At 46.9% G+C, this 15,326-nt stretch overlaps 1 protein-coding gene across 1 annotated transcript in view; it reads right to left on the bottom strand.

Annotated features, from left to right (window-relative positions):
* The window catches only part of LOC112235698, a 185,097-nt gene that overhangs the window by 57,935 nt on the left and 111,836 nt on the right, over positions 1-15,326 (bottom strand). The window contains exons 3-5 of the mRNA XM_042328903.1: positions 9,837-10,131; positions 7,692-7,811; positions 5,322-5,489 (exon numbers count right to left, since the gene is read on the bottom strand). Coding sequence (XP_042184837.1) covers positions 5,322-5,489; positions 7,692-7,811; positions 9,837-10,131 — 583 coding nt within the window. The remainder of the gene's footprint in view (positions 1-5,321; positions 5,490-7,691; positions 7,812-9,836; positions 10,132-15,326) is intronic.

Genomic DNA, 15,326 nt, shown 5'->3' with positions numbered 1-15,326 from the left:
CGATTTCAGGGACGTTTTCATGGCCCACTGTTAACTATAGCCCCCTGAGGGGTTCTCTATCAGGAGGGATCCCTGTGTTTAAACTGTTTGTATGTGTACTGTGTGTACTGTGTGTGTACTGTGTGTGTATATGTATGTGTGTACTGTGTGTGTGTATGTGTGTGTGTACTGTGCTGTGTGCGTGTTTGCATTCTCCCAGCCGACCCAATCAGCTGTCCATATATTGTCCTCCTAGCAGTCAGCCAGGTCTCTACAGTCACATGGCAAGGCCCATCCACGCTTCACAGCCCCAGAGCCCTGCAGCCTAGCCCTGAACCAGAGATAAGACTAGCAACGTTTCAATGCACTGTTTCCACACGCAGAATGAGATTAAATTATTTCGGCTCACATGATTGCAACTGTCCTTATGGCTGCGACAAGGCAGTTTGCTTAGTTCTTATTCTCTCACTCTATATTATCCATCCCTCCTTATCTCCTCTTCCCATCCTTCCTCCATCCCTCCTTCACACTCAGTGTACTTGCCCTCCGGAATCATTTTCATGCCTTCAAACAAGCTTCTCATCTTCAACATGTCATATAGAGGGACAACAGTGATAAGTAACGTCAATGGGTGGCAAGCACCCATTGGAAAGATGCAGAGTAGAGATGGGAGTTGGGTGGTCACATTGGAAAGATGCAGAGAGATGGGAGTTGGGTGGTCACATTGGAAAGATGCAGAGAGATGGGAGTTGGGTGGTCACATTGGAAAGATGCAGAGAGATGGGAGTTGGGTGGTCACATTGGAAAGATGCAGAGAGATGGGACTTGGGTGGTCACATTGGAAAGATGCAGAGAGATGGGAGTTGGGTGGTCACATTGGAAAGATGCAGAGATATGGGAGTTGGGTGGTCACATTGGAAAGATGCAGAGTAGAGATGGGACTTGGGTGGTCACATTGGAAAGATGCAGAGTAGAGATGGGAGTTGGGTGGTCACATTGGAAAGATGCAGAGTAGAGATGGGAGTTGGGTGGTCACATTGGAAAGATGCAGAGAGATGGTTGTTGGGTGGTCAAATTGGAAAGATGCAGAGAGATGGGAGTTGGGTGGTCACATTGAAAAGATGCAGAGAGATGGGAGTTAGGTGGTCAAATTGGAAAGATGCAGAGAGATGGGAGTTGGGTGGTCACATTGGAAAGATGCAGAGTAGAGATGGGAGTTGGGTGGTCACATTGGAAAGATGCAGAGTAGAGATGGGAGTTGGGTGGTCACATTGGAAAGATGCAGAGTAGAGATGGGAGTTGGGTGGTCACATTGGAAAGATGCAGAGTAGAGATGGGAGTTGGGTGGTCACATTGGAAAGATGCAGAGTAGAGATGGGAGTTGGGTGGTCACATTGGAAAGATGCAGAGAGATGGGAGTTGGGTGGTCACATTGGAAAGATGCAGAGTAGAGATGGGAGTTGGGTGGTCACATTGGAAAGATGCAGAGTAGAGATGGGAGTTGGGTGGTCACATTGGAAAGATGCAGAGTAGAGATGGGAGTTGGGTGGTCACATTGGAAAGATGCAGAGTAGAGATGGGAGTTGGGTGGTCACATTGGAAAGATGCAGAGTAGAGATGGGAGTTGGGTGGTCACATTGGAAAGATGCAGAGTAGAGATGGGAGTTGGGTGGTCACATTGGAAAGATGCAGAGTAGAGATGGGAGTTGGGTGACGCAGAAGAACATGGGAAGAGGATGTTCACATAAAAAAGGATTAGTCAGCTAAATGTAGCGTCTCCTCAGATCATTATAGCTTCATAAACATACATTAATCAGCTTATTTTTTAAGTCAGATTACATTGTCAATGCCATACAATATAGTCTATGATCAGGCGAATCACAAATGCCTTTTCAATGTTACATTGAGCAAGACAGTAGATGCAATGTTGTATACTGAACAGCAAAGGGTTGCTATTTGCTATTGTATAGCACTGATGAGATGGGAATTCTACCAATGGTGGCCACCACCACATTAGTCGATAATTGAGTTGCTATATATGATGTTTACCGATATGGACACATTTTCAATGGGTTTACTGACCCAACTTCTAAATGACAGTTCCCTGCACATGGTTTGAAATAGCAATATTCAAAACTCAAGTGTCTCCCTATGCAGCATTAGTGTCATACAAAGGATATCTGCGGTCATAAGTTTTACAGCGCTGTACGAACAAGCCAGAAGACTTACTGAGACCGCTCTGGAGCATTCTGTGGCCCTCATCAAGCTAGGCTACTAAAATACATATGTGGTGTGATGGGAGCATTAGTGTTAGTTAATACATGCGGGTTTATGGTCAGACTGGAGGGTACTGTGACGGATTGTTAGGACAGAGGGGAGAATTCTCGCATGGATGCTTCTATTTAACAATCAGAGAGAGCGATTGGCTCTCTGTGGTGCTCTAAAACAGGAACAGATGGGGGAGTGTGAAAAGACAGTGTGAAGGGGGTGACTAGGGGCATTGGGGGTGTATGTGGGGAGAAAAACAGAGGGAGAGATAGGGGGTTGGGGGAGAGAGAGAGGGGGGGAGAGAAAGGGAGACGAGAGAGAGAGACAAAGAGAGATAAAGAGAGAGATGCAGGGGATGAGGTTGGCACTGAAGGAAGATGACAAAGCCTGTCACCTCTCACTCTTCCAGAGCTGCCAAACATCAGCATGTGTGTGTATGCGCGCATGTAGATATTCTTCTTATACATTTGTACAATTTATACAATAAATGTATACAATAACAGTATGCTAGCTAGTGAGTTATATTTGAGATACAGTGTGTGTGCACATGTGCCTGTGTGTCAAGAGGAGAAAGAGTGGAGAGCAAGGTTGAGCAAGACAGATGGGGAGTGCTTACAGGTACTTGTGTAATATACGGCACAAATAGGCTACATACTCAAGAACACACACGCACACACGTGCACGCACACGCACACACACACACACACACACACACACACACACACACACACACACACACACACACACACACACACATACACACACACACGCACACACACACACACACACACACACACACACACACACACACACACACACACACACACACACACACACACACACACACACACACACACGTGCACAAAAGGGTTAAGCTGTTATGCATTGCCATTCTCACTCCCCTGCAACTTCATCACCTCACCCACTCATACTTCTCTTCTTTTCCTCTCGCTCATTTCCTCAGAGGACAAATTACCGTGATTACCATCCTACCTCCCTCTGCTCCATTCTCTCGCTCCCTATTTCATAGATTTCACAGTGTAAGTATTTCTCTCCTTCTGACGGTCTTTGTGTGCCCTGTTTCATTCTTTCTTTCACCTCCTCCCTCTTACTGTTCTGCCCATTCCCTCTGTCCTTTCATATCTCCAGTCAAACTATCATTCTGGTTTTTATCTCTTTCTCCTTCCCTAAGCAGGTCTCTCTTTATCTCTTCCTCATCCTCTTCATTTTTTGTCTTTCTCTACCTCCCCCTCTCTCTTTCTCCCTCTCTCTCTCTTCCTCCCTCTCTCTCTCTACCTCCCCCTCTCTCTCTTCCTCCCATCTTTCACCATCCCCCCATCCCTCTAACTCTTCCCAAGTCAAATGTTCTCATTAACGGGCACACACTCTGGGGAAATAAATGAGTAATATTTATGATGAAACCCTCTCTGTATCGCTGTCTCTCATCTCGTTGTTGCATAAAAAAGACACTGATCTTATCAGGCCTACCTATGTAGTCATCTGTCAGACAATCTACCAATCCATCCATCACCCGGGCGCAGGCTGCGTCTCCACTCCCCTTGGCAGCCAAGGCTTTTAAAAGTGCATAAAACTCCAGATTGGATACGGAGCACCTGAGTCCGCATGTGGAACATCTTCCCAGCCAACTGCCCCTGAGCTATGAATCAATGTTCTGCCCTGGCTAAGGAGCAGCCCACATATGGTTCCTAGAACATTGTAGGGGTGTAATTTATACAGTGGATCTCGATATCCTTCTGGGTTCACAAGCTCCACAGGTTGTCAGGTTTTGGTGTTAGGACATATCAAAGCTGTCATATGGTAACAACACTACAGTACCGCTTGGCTCCTTGAAGAAAGTCATGAACGGAGGGATTGGAGGCAAAACCCAGGAGGCTTTTATGAGTCTGGTGATGTCAGAGAATACATTTGTGTTGCTGCCCGCAAACCATCCCATTACAACTTGTTAGGGAATATAATACTATTCACCAACATCTGGTTCATTCATTCCTATTTAATTCTCCCCCAATGGTAAATACCATGTGAAATATAGTAAGCAGCACTGACTTTGGGAGAAAGAGGTTGGATTGTGAGTGTCTTTTAGGCCCTGGTATGTAATTGAGCAAAGCGGCGGGGAGCCTGGCTTTGGTAGTGTCCTAACCCCCAACTGTCACACTGCAGCGGCAGGGGTACTAACTGCAATGAACAGGCTGGAGGAATGAGTCTGGTTTAATGGCAGCACTTCCCCATTGGTTCGCCTCCTCTCATTTCATCTCTCCTCCTCTCCCCTCCTCTCTCCTCCCCTCCCTCCCCTCTTCTCTTCTCCTCTCTCCTCTCCTCTCTCCTCCTCTCTCCTCCTCTCTCCTCCCCCTCCCCTCCTCTCCCCTCCTCTCTCCTCCCCTCCCTTCCCCTCTTCTCTTCTCCTCTCTCCTCTCTCCTATCCCCCTCTCCTAGGATGCTTAAAAGGAGCCTGAGTGTACATGTGGTCCGTATAGAACCCTGCCCATTGCCACCGGAACTGCCCCGTGTGTTTCTAGGTCAGAGCGATTGATGTGTGTGTGTGGGAGGGACAGGTGTGTGTGTGTGTTTGTGTGTGTGTGTGTGTGTGTGTGTGTGTGTGTGTGTGTGTGTGTGTGTGTGTGTGTGTGTGTGTGTGTGTGTGTGTGTGTGTGTGGGTGTCATGGTTCCACCTGTCATCAGAGGGCGGCACAGACCGTCCTAGAGACGTTAACGACACTCAGGTAAGTCAAATTGACTCATTATGATTTCCCTGTTAAAAGAGGTGTATTTTCTGTTGTCCTTTGCAGAAGCTTGAATTGTTTAACGTGTGCGGTCGTTTCATGAGTGCGTTTTCGAGACATAGTGTTAGTTGTTTTTACAAGAGTCCTGTGATCCTGTGGCTATCGTTTCTCAGTGAAGTATTATGTTGATCCTTAACCACTGATTCCTCGTCTGGTCTCTTCTCTGTACCTGGGTCCAACCTTACCACGTCCCAGTGGGTGGATTTGTGAGTGGATTTGTGGGTGTGTGTGTGCAAGTGCATGTGTGCATGTGATATGTGTGTAAGTGTCACTCACTCTGGGTGAAGCGAGGAGGGTTGTCGTTGACGTCACTCAGCCTGACAGTGACAGTAGTGGTCCCTGAAAGACCTCCCAGATGGCCCCCCATGTCCTTGGCCTGCAGGACAACCAGGTATTGGTCCTGGGTTTCTCTGTCCATATCAGGCACTGCTGTACGCAGGATACCTGGATAAACACACACACCAAAGACATACAGTTGTTCAAGATCAATCATTTCCACTATGCAGAATGACCTGATTCAGCTTCACATACAGAGGCTGCCTCTAGCTGTGCTCACCAAACCCAGCCAAACCAGGAGACTGGCAGCCAAAGTAGCTAAATCACCTTGAAATAATGTATGCTCTTGTAAAACTAGTGAAAATATGAGGCTTTGATGGGGTATATGAAGGGAATTAACAAGCAACCAGCATCAATACCTGAGCAAGTGTGATGTGGCTCTGGGATGTGTGTGTGTGTGTGTGTGTGTGTGTGTGTGTGTGTGTGTGTGTGTGTGTGTGTGTGTGTGTGTGTGTGTGTGTGTGTGTGTGTGTGTGTGTGTGTGTGTAGAATGAGACCTTTTTAAATGAAGAGAGCGAACAGAGTGGACCAGCTCTGCATGCAAACCCTGCTAATGGACGAGAGCTTCAGTTAACATACGCTGTGCAGAATTAGGATAATATACCCAATTAGCATACAAAAACCCACCAGCAGAACCCTCTTCACTCATACCAGAGGTGCCTCCAACAATTAATTAAATTGCATCAGAATTCAATAACGGCATCGCAGACGCTGTCTACCTATAATATCCCCTTGTCGACAAATAGAGTAAATCCAACTAGTACACACATATGCCCACACACACTCACTCAGCAAACAGACTTCAAAATGCCTAACTAGGCGACACACTCGTACAGTAAACATACGGTATAAAATGCAGTGTTTACTAGCTTGCAGGCTGTCAATCACCTAGTGAGGCAACAGAGGACGAAATGTGATGTTTGAAATGCCCACGGTTTCCTCTCAGGCAGTGTGCAGAAGACTTTCCCATCTGCCTGGGTTGACACCAAAGCCCCCCGAAACACACAGTATATTTTAGTGAAGAGACAGGTCCTTTGAGCCTTTTTAATCTCTCCCAAACCTTTCCTGACATCTCCCTTTGAGCAGACATCTTTTTGTTTTTCCACCTTCAAAAAAATATAATTGAAGGCGGTTGCTGCAGTTTGTTGGATGCACAGAGACTCTGGCAGTCTGAATACATTTCTGCCAGCTTGAACTGGATTAACTGAGAAGGAGCAGGAGGGCACACAGAGAGAGGGAATAGGGGAAACGAGATGTGGGGCAAATGGGAGGGAGGTAAGAGAAAGGGATATGGGGAGGGGGTAGATAGAGAGGAATGGGCAAGTCTGACAGACAGTGTGAGGGACTGAGAGAGAGGTTGAAGGAGGGATAGAGAAGGGCGAGAAATACAGAGCTGTGGGGATACACACTGCATTGTAAAGGAAGAAAATGGTTGGCTGGAGAGGAAGCAGAGAGGGAGGGAGTAGGGAGAGAGGGGGAGGGAGTAGGGAGGGAGGAAGGTAGCAGAGAGGGAGGGAGGTAGGGAGGGAGAGAGGGAGGGAGCAGAGAGGGAGGGAGGGAGGGGGAGCAGAGAGGGAGGGAGGGAGGGAGGGAGGGAGGGAGGGAGGGAGGGAGGGAGGGAGGGAGGGAGGGAGGGAGGGAGGGAGGGAGGGAGGGAGGGAGGGAGCAGAGAGGGAGAGAGTAGAGAGGGAGGAGGGGAGGGAGGGAGGGAGCAGAGAGGGAGGGAGGTAGGGAGGGAGAGAGGTAGGGAGGGAGAGAGGGAGGGAGGGAGTAGGGAGCGAGGGAGTAGAGAGGGAGGAAGGTAGCAGAGAGGGAGGGAGGTAGGGAGGGAGAGAGGTAGGGAGGGAGGGAGGGAGGGAGCAGAGAGGGAGGGAGTAGGGAGAGAGGGGGGAGGGAGTAGGGAGGGAGGAAGGTAGCAGAGAGGGAGGGAGGTAGGGAGGGAGAGAGGGAGGGAGGGAGGGAGGGAGCAGAGAGGGAGGGAGGGAGGGAGCAGAGAGGGAGAGAGTAGAGAGGGAGGGAAGGGGGGGGTAGCAGAGAGGGAGGGAGGGAGGGAGGGAGGGAGGGAGGGAGGGGGAGGGAGGGAGGGAGGGAGGGAGGGAGGGAGGGAGGGAGGGAGGGAGGGAGGGAGGGAGGGAGGGAGTAGAGAGGGAGGGAGGGAGTAGAGAGGGAGGGAGGGAGGGAGTAGAGAGGGAGGAGGGGAGGGAGGGAGCAGAGAGGGAGAGAGTAGAGAGGAAGGAGGGGAGGGACGGAGGGAGCAGAGAGGCAGGGAGGGAATGCATGCACACTAAGTGGAGAACAAGAGGCACTCACCTGTCTGTGGGTCCACAGAGAAGAACTGCTGTCCCTGCACAAGTGTATACACCAGCCTGGCACTGTTCCCATAGGTTGGGTCGTCAGCATCTGTCGCTGTCACCTGGATTATAGAAGTACCTGAGGGAGGAGGGGGAGAGGAGGAGTGTTAATAAAACAGCATACCACACATACACACACTGACTGGACACAGCAGTACATTAACTCAGCACTGCCAGAGAGCCAAATACACACTGGCTGACTGACTGACTGGCTAGCTGACAACCCCCACCTCTCTTTCTCCCTCTCCCTCTCTCTCTCTCTCTTGCTCTCTTGCTTGCTATCTCCCTCTCTCTTTCTCTCTCTCTCTTTCTCTCTCTCTCTCTCTCTCTCTCTCTCTTTCACCCCATTCACTCTCTTTCGGCAGCAGTGTGACAAATATTTTATTCACTTTCCTTCTCCCCTGCTGCACACCTTCTTTCTCTCTCCATTCTGTCTGTCTCACTTCATTTCTCTTCATCTCTGTCACAATTCCCTTTGGCTCCCTCTCAATCTCTCTGTCTGTCGGTTGCCCCCCTTGTCTCCCCCTGACTCCCTCATGTCATGAATCCCTGCCTCTCCTGACAGATATGGACACTTTTTCCCACCAAATAAATCAAAGACCGTCAGCTTTATGTGTGATATTGAAATTGTAGCAAAAAAATATATATATATAGTTTGGAAAGAAGAACTATGTTTCCCATGGGGCACTGGGCTGACAAGCTCTGAGGGAAGAGGGGATTTGTGGGAGCAGCTGTTGCTGTTTTCTGACATCAAAGCCCCGACAGTGTCACCGGGAGAGAAAGCAAGGGAGGGAGGGAGAGAGGGAGGAGGGAGGGAGAGAGGAGTGAGAGAGACTGGGTCTGATTACTGATCTATCACAGGTAGTTAAAAGACCATAGTGATGCACCCGTGCATCAGTCTAAGTAACATAATATAAAAATCTCCATCAAAATCCATCAGTTTCAGCTAGAGATATCAGTTTTTTGCATGGGCTGCATCTCAATCTACCACATCCGATGATGTTGGCCTTCCACAACTGCGATGGAAGGTGACTGAGCTACAGCTGTGTTTGTCAGACCATGAAACATCCCGAAAATCATCTGTAGCGTTTTTTTTTTGCTGTAACTAATATGACCCCACGATAGAAAGGGGAGACTCTCTCGAACACAAAGGTGTTCCGTTTTTCTCTATGGCCCCCACATGTGTCATGGGACTCGTCTGAAGGTAACCCATACAAACAAATGGAAGTATGGAGATAGCTTTGTCCCAACAAAAATAGCGAGTTATACATGTGCAAAAAAAACAAGTCACATGGAAGATGGAGAGAGAAAGGGAGAGTGAGAGAAGCAAATGTTTTGATGCATGAGGCAGTAAAATAATGATCAGATAGACAGATCAAACAAGGTTGACTAGGGTTGACACAACAAGCACTAGAGAGAGAAATCTATTGATTTACAGTCTGCCTTGGTGATATAGCACAGTCACAATTTGTAGTGATCATACATTCAGACAGATGTATTACCAGTGAATGGAGCAAAATTCTATTCACACTGCCTGGCACTGAGACGTTCATACCCTGGGTGAATACCATAGTGATTTCTTTCCATGTGAAATACTGTAAGGCTATAGTAGCTATAGAAACCATATCCTAGTATCCACTTAAAACTAACCGTGGGGATGAAATTCACATCACACAAGTTGTTTAGAGCAATCAAGTGAAGAAAACTGAAATCATAGTGAAAGTGGGATGATGAAAGACATCTCAACCAATCTCTTCGACAGGCTGACTGTGTGTTATTGTGACTACTATCATTATCTTATTACCACTGTTGCATTGATGGTGGAAGATATGACCAGTTTTATGTAACAGCTCTTGAATAAGACTTTCATGGCTCCGCTATCTATTAGTCTCAGAGCAACCCACCGTGCATTTTGAAAAGTATCTTGGTAAATATTTCATCCCGGGTAAATATTGAAACCATGATTGACTGAACAACTCAGTCTGGGACCGAGCTTTGGAAAGCAAGCACACATCAAAATGGATGATAGTATTAATAAAATGGAAGCAGACAGTAGCTGATAAAACAGCAGATTAAACAGACAACAGCTCCTCGGCTTCAGTACCTATGTTGGCCATCTCAGGCACGGTGGCGCTGTAGGGCCCTTCTTCAAACAGAGGGGGGTTGTCGTTGATGTCCTGTACTCTGATGATGAACGTGGATGATGGCTCCAGGGCCCGGTCAGTCTGCCGGTCGGTTGCTGTAGCGATGAGGCGGTACTCGTCCTTCTCCTCACGATCCAGGGGCTTGGTGACATGGATGTTGCCTGTCTTCTCGTCAATCACAAACACCGACCCCGCCCCCTCACCACGCAGCAAGTACTTGGTGCGTCCATCACCTCTGTCCATGTCAGTGTGCAGCTGAGAGAGTGAGAGAAAAAAAAGAGAGAGGGAGAGAGAAGGAGATATATAGAGGAAGAGCTATAATTTATCAAATAAAAAAGAATGAATCACAGAGAAGTAAAAGTGATTGTACACAGTGATTATACACTGTGATTATACACTGATAATACACAGTGATTCTACACAGTGATTGTACACAGTGATTATACACTGATAATACACAGTGATTCTACACAGTGATTCTACATAGTGATTATACACAGTGATTATACACTGTGATTATACACTGTGATTCTACACAGTGAATCTACACAGTGATTCTACACAGTGATTATACACTGTGGTTATACACTGTGATTATACATTGTGATTATACACTGTGACTATACAAAGCAATTATACACTGTGATTATACAGTGATTATACACAGTGCTTGAGGACTAAGGACAAGAACACTGAAACACTTACAAACCAACACCCTCTGATCTTTCCAGATCCATCTATGAGGCAATGGCCCTGAACTAGGATCATCATAATCGCAATATCCATAGTAATGCACCAGCTTAACTAGGCCTGCTGTTCTCACAAACAGTTGTCTCTGAAAGCTCATCAATCTGTGAAATACAGTTCCCTACTGCTGCAACGATTAATGAAAGTAGAACATTTAACACGTAATAAGTTGAGGCCTAATCAATTATTTCCCATCTACTGAGAGTGTATTAAGGAAGGCAGGGTACATGCAGTCTTGATCCTGACTGCTGCTGGCTGGCTTAGCCCTGGCTGGCTGGCTGGTGGCTAGGGCTCTCTCAAGCGGAGCAGGATAGTAAAAGAAGGATCCGCCTCCCCCCATCTCCATCTCCATGGCCCTGCTCAGGGGATGCGCTCCGCACATCAGCATTCATTCTCATTACAGCTCAAACGTGGACGGAATAAGAACCCTGACAAAAGAGTGCAAAATTAGCCCCACTCCAAGAGAGTGTGACATTGTGAATTCAGAAGAAAAGTGCGAGTGGGGGTCGCATGAAAGCATTGTTGCATGGCAACAGCTAAGCTCATTCGCTAAATGAAATGAAAAAGGATACTCTGAATCAAAATATTCATTCATTTTACAGATCCCCATTTCAATGGGAAAAATAGATGTATGCTCCCTCCCAGTGAGTAAACGATTCACATGGATGTGTGTTTGCGCCTAAATATAACCTTTTTATAAGTTTACACTCTGAGTGTCTGCTGAGTTGAGCTAAACAATTCTGTATGCATTATGTTTATACATAAACTCAGCAAAAAAAGAAACGTCCTGTCACTGTCAAATCAAATCAAATTTATTTATATAGCCCTTCGTACATCAGCTGATATCTCAAAGTGCTGTACAGAAACCCAGCCTAAAACCCCAAACAGCAAGCAATGCAGGTGTAGAAGCACGGTGGCTAGGAAAAACTCCCTAGAAAGGCCAAAACCTAGGAAGAAACCTAGAGAGGAACCAGGCTATGTGGGGTGGCCAGTCCTCTTCTGGCTGTGCCGGGTGGAGATTATAACAGAACATGGCCAAGATGTTCAAATGTTCATAAATGACCAGCATGGTCGAATAATAATAATGCAGAACAGTTGAAACTGGAGCAGCAGCACAGTCAGGTGGAAGTTGAAACTGGAGCAGCAGCATGGCCAGGTGGACTGGGGATTCACACAGGACACCGAATAGGACAGGAGAAGTACTCCAGATATAACAAACTGACCCCAGCCCCCCGACACATAAACTACTGCAGCATAAATACTTGAGGCTGAGACAGGAGGGGTCAGGAGACACTGTGGCCCCATCCGAGGACACCCCCGGACAGGGCCAAACAGGAAGGATATAACCCCACCCACTTTGCCAAAGCACAGCCCCCACACCACTAGAGGGATATCTTCAACCACCAACTTACCATCCTGAGACAAGGCTGAGTATAGCCCACAAAGATCACCGCCACGGCACAAGCCAAGGGGGGCGCCAACCCAGACAGGATGACCACAACAGTGAATCAACCCACTCAGGTGACGCACCCCCTCCAGGGACGGCATGAGAGAGCCCCAGCAAGCCAGTGACTCAGCCCCAGTAATAGGGTTAGAGGCAGAGAATCCCAGTGGAAAGAGGGGAACCGGCCAGGCAGAGACAGCAAGGGCGGTTCGTTGCTCCACAGCCTTTCCGTTCACCTTCCCACTCCTGGGCCAGACTACACTCAATCATATGACCCACTGAAGAGATGAGTCTTCAGTAAAGACTTAAAGGTTGAGACCGAGTTTGCGTCTCTGACATGGGTAGGCAGACCGTTCCATAAAAATGGAGCTCTATAGGAGAAAGCCCTGCCTCCAGCTGTTTGCTTAGAAATTCTAGGGACAATTAGGAGGCCTGCGTCTTGTGACCGTAGCGTACGTGTAGGTATGTACGGCAGGACCAAATCAGAGAGATAGGTAGGAGCAAGCCCATGTAATGCTTTGTAGGTTAGCAGTAAAACCTTGAAATCAGCCCTTGCTTTGACAGGAAGCCAGTGTAGAGAGGCTAGCACTGGAGTAATATGATCAAATTTTTTGGTTCTAGTCAGGATTCTAGCAGCCGTATTTAGCACTAACTGAAGTTTATTTAGTGCTTTATCCGGGTAGCCGGAAAATAGAGCATTGCAGTAGTCTAACCTAGAAGTGACAAAAGCATGGATTAATTTTTCTGCATCATTTTTGGACAGAAAGTTTCTGATTTTTGCAATGTTACGTAGATGGAAAAAAAGCTGTCCTCGAAATGGTCTTGATATGTTCTTCAAAAGAGAGATCAGGGTCCAGAGTAACGCCGAGGTCCTTCACAGTTTTATTTGAGACGACTGTACAACCATTAAGATTAATTGTCAGATTCAACAGAAGATCTCTTTGTTTCTTGGGACCTAGAACAAGCATCTCTGTTTTGTCCGAGTTTAATAGTAGAAAGTTTGCAGCCATCCACTTCCTTATGTCTGAAACACATGCTTCTAGCGAGGGCAATTTTGGGGCTTCACCATGTTTCATTGAAATGTACAGCTGTGTGTCATCCGCATAGCAGTGAAAGTTTACATTATGTTTTCGAATAACATTCCCAAGAGGTAAAATATATAGTGAAAACAATAGTGGTCCTAAAACGGAACCTTGAGGAACACCGAAATTTACAGTTGATTTGTCAGAGGACAAACCATTCACAGAGACAAACTGATATCTTTCCGACAGATAAGATCTAAACCAGGCCAGAACATGTCCGTGTAGACCAATTTGGGTTTCCAATCTCTCCAAAAGAATGTGGTAATCGATGGTATCAAAAGCAGCACTAAGGTCTAGGAGCACGAGGACAGATGCACAGTCTCGGTCTGATGCCATTAAAAGGTAATTTACCACCTTCACAAGTGCCGTCTCAGTGCTATGATGGGGTCTAAAACCAGACTGAAGCATTTCGTATACATTGTTTGTCTTCAGGAAGGCAGTGAGTTGCTGAGCAACAGCCTTCTCTAAGATTTTTGAGAGGAATGGAAGATTCGATATAGGCCGATAGTTTTTTATATTTTCTGGGTCAAGGTTTGGCTTTTTCAAGAGAGGCTTTATTACTGCCACTTTTAGTGAGTTTGGGACACATCCAGTGGATAGAGAGCCGTTTATTATGTTCAACATAGGAGGGCCAAGCACAGGAAGCAGCTCTTTCAGTAGTTTAGTTGGAATAGGGTCCAGTATGCAGCTTGAAGGTTTAGAGGCCATGATTATTTTCATCATTGTGTCAAGAGATATAGTACTAAAACACTTGAGCGTCTCTCTTGATCCTAGGTCCTGGCAGAGTTGTGCAGACTCAGGACAACTGAGGTTTGGAGGAATACGCAGGTTTAAAGAGGAGTCCGTAATTTGCTTTCTAATAATCATAATCTTTTCCTCAAAGAAGTTCATGAATTTATCACTGCTAAAGTGAAAGTCATCCTCTCTTGGGGAATGCTGCTTTTTAGTTAGCTTTGCGACAGTATCAAAAAGGAATTTCGGATTGTTCTTATTTTCCTCAATTAACTCAACTGTCAACTGCCTTTATTTTCAGGAAGTTTAACGTGTAAATATTTGTTTGAACATAACAAGATTCAACAACTGAGACATAAACGGAACATGTTCCACAGACATGTGACTAACAGAAATGGAATAATGTGTCCCTGAACAAAGGGGGGTCAAAATTAAAAGTAACAGCCAGTATCTGATGTGGCCACCAGCTGCATTAAGTACTGCAGTGCATCTCCTCCTCATGGACTGCACCAGATTTGCCAGTTATTGCAGTGAGATGTTATCCCACTCTTCCAACAAGGTACCTGCAAGTTCCCGGACATTTCTGGGGGGAATGGCCCTAGCCCTCACCCTCCGATCCAACAGGTCCCAGATGTGCTCAATGGGATTGAAATCCGGGCTCTTCGCTGGCCATGGCAGAACACTAACATTCCTGTCTTGCAGGAAATCACGCACAGAACGATCAGGTTGTCTGGTGGCATTGTCATGCTGGAGGGTCATGTCAGAATGCGCCTGCTGGAAGGGTACCACATGAGGGAAGAGGATGTCTTCCCTGTAACGCACAGCATTGAGATTGCCTGCAATGATAACAAGCTCAGTCCGATGATGCTGTGACACACCGCCCCAGACCATGACGGACCCTCCACCTCCAAATCGATCCTGCTCCAGAGTACAGACCTCGGTGTAAAGCTCATTCCTTCGATGATAAATGCGAATCCGACTATCACCCCTGGTGATACAAAACCGCAACTCGTCAGTGAAGAGCACTTTTTGCCAATCCTGTCTTGCCCATCGCCTGTCTGGTCCAGCAAGGGTGGGTTTGTGCCCATAGGCGACGTTGTTACCAGTGATGTCTGGTGAGGACCTGCCTTACAACAGGCCTACAAGCCCTCAGTCCAGCCTCTCTCAGCCTATTGCGGACAGTCTGAGCACTGATGGAGGGATTGTGCATTCCTGGTGTAACTCAGGCAGTTGTTGTCTCCATCCTGTACCTGTCCCGTAGGTGTGACGTTCAGATATACCGATCCTGTGCAGGTGTAGAGGTTATGTAGAACCATGTCCAGATAAAGCGTCCGGGTGAAAAAGTTGAATAAAAATTTGAGCGAGGGGAAAAAATTTAAATATTAAACACTAATTAAAAAGTTAAAACCGTAAATTTGGGAGGTAGCAAAGTACCGTTAGCAACA

Source organism: Oncorhynchus tshawytscha, linkage group LG10 (genome assembly GCF_018296145.1).
Source record: "Oncorhynchus tshawytscha isolate Ot180627B linkage group LG10, Otsh_v2.0, whole genome shotgun sequence".
Taxonomy (NCBI): Eukaryota; Metazoa; Chordata; class Actinopteri; order Salmoniformes; family Salmonidae; genus Oncorhynchus; species Oncorhynchus tshawytscha.
The sequence above is the reverse complement of the archived record's forward strand: the minus strand, read 5'-3'. Positions and strand labels throughout refer to the sequence as shown.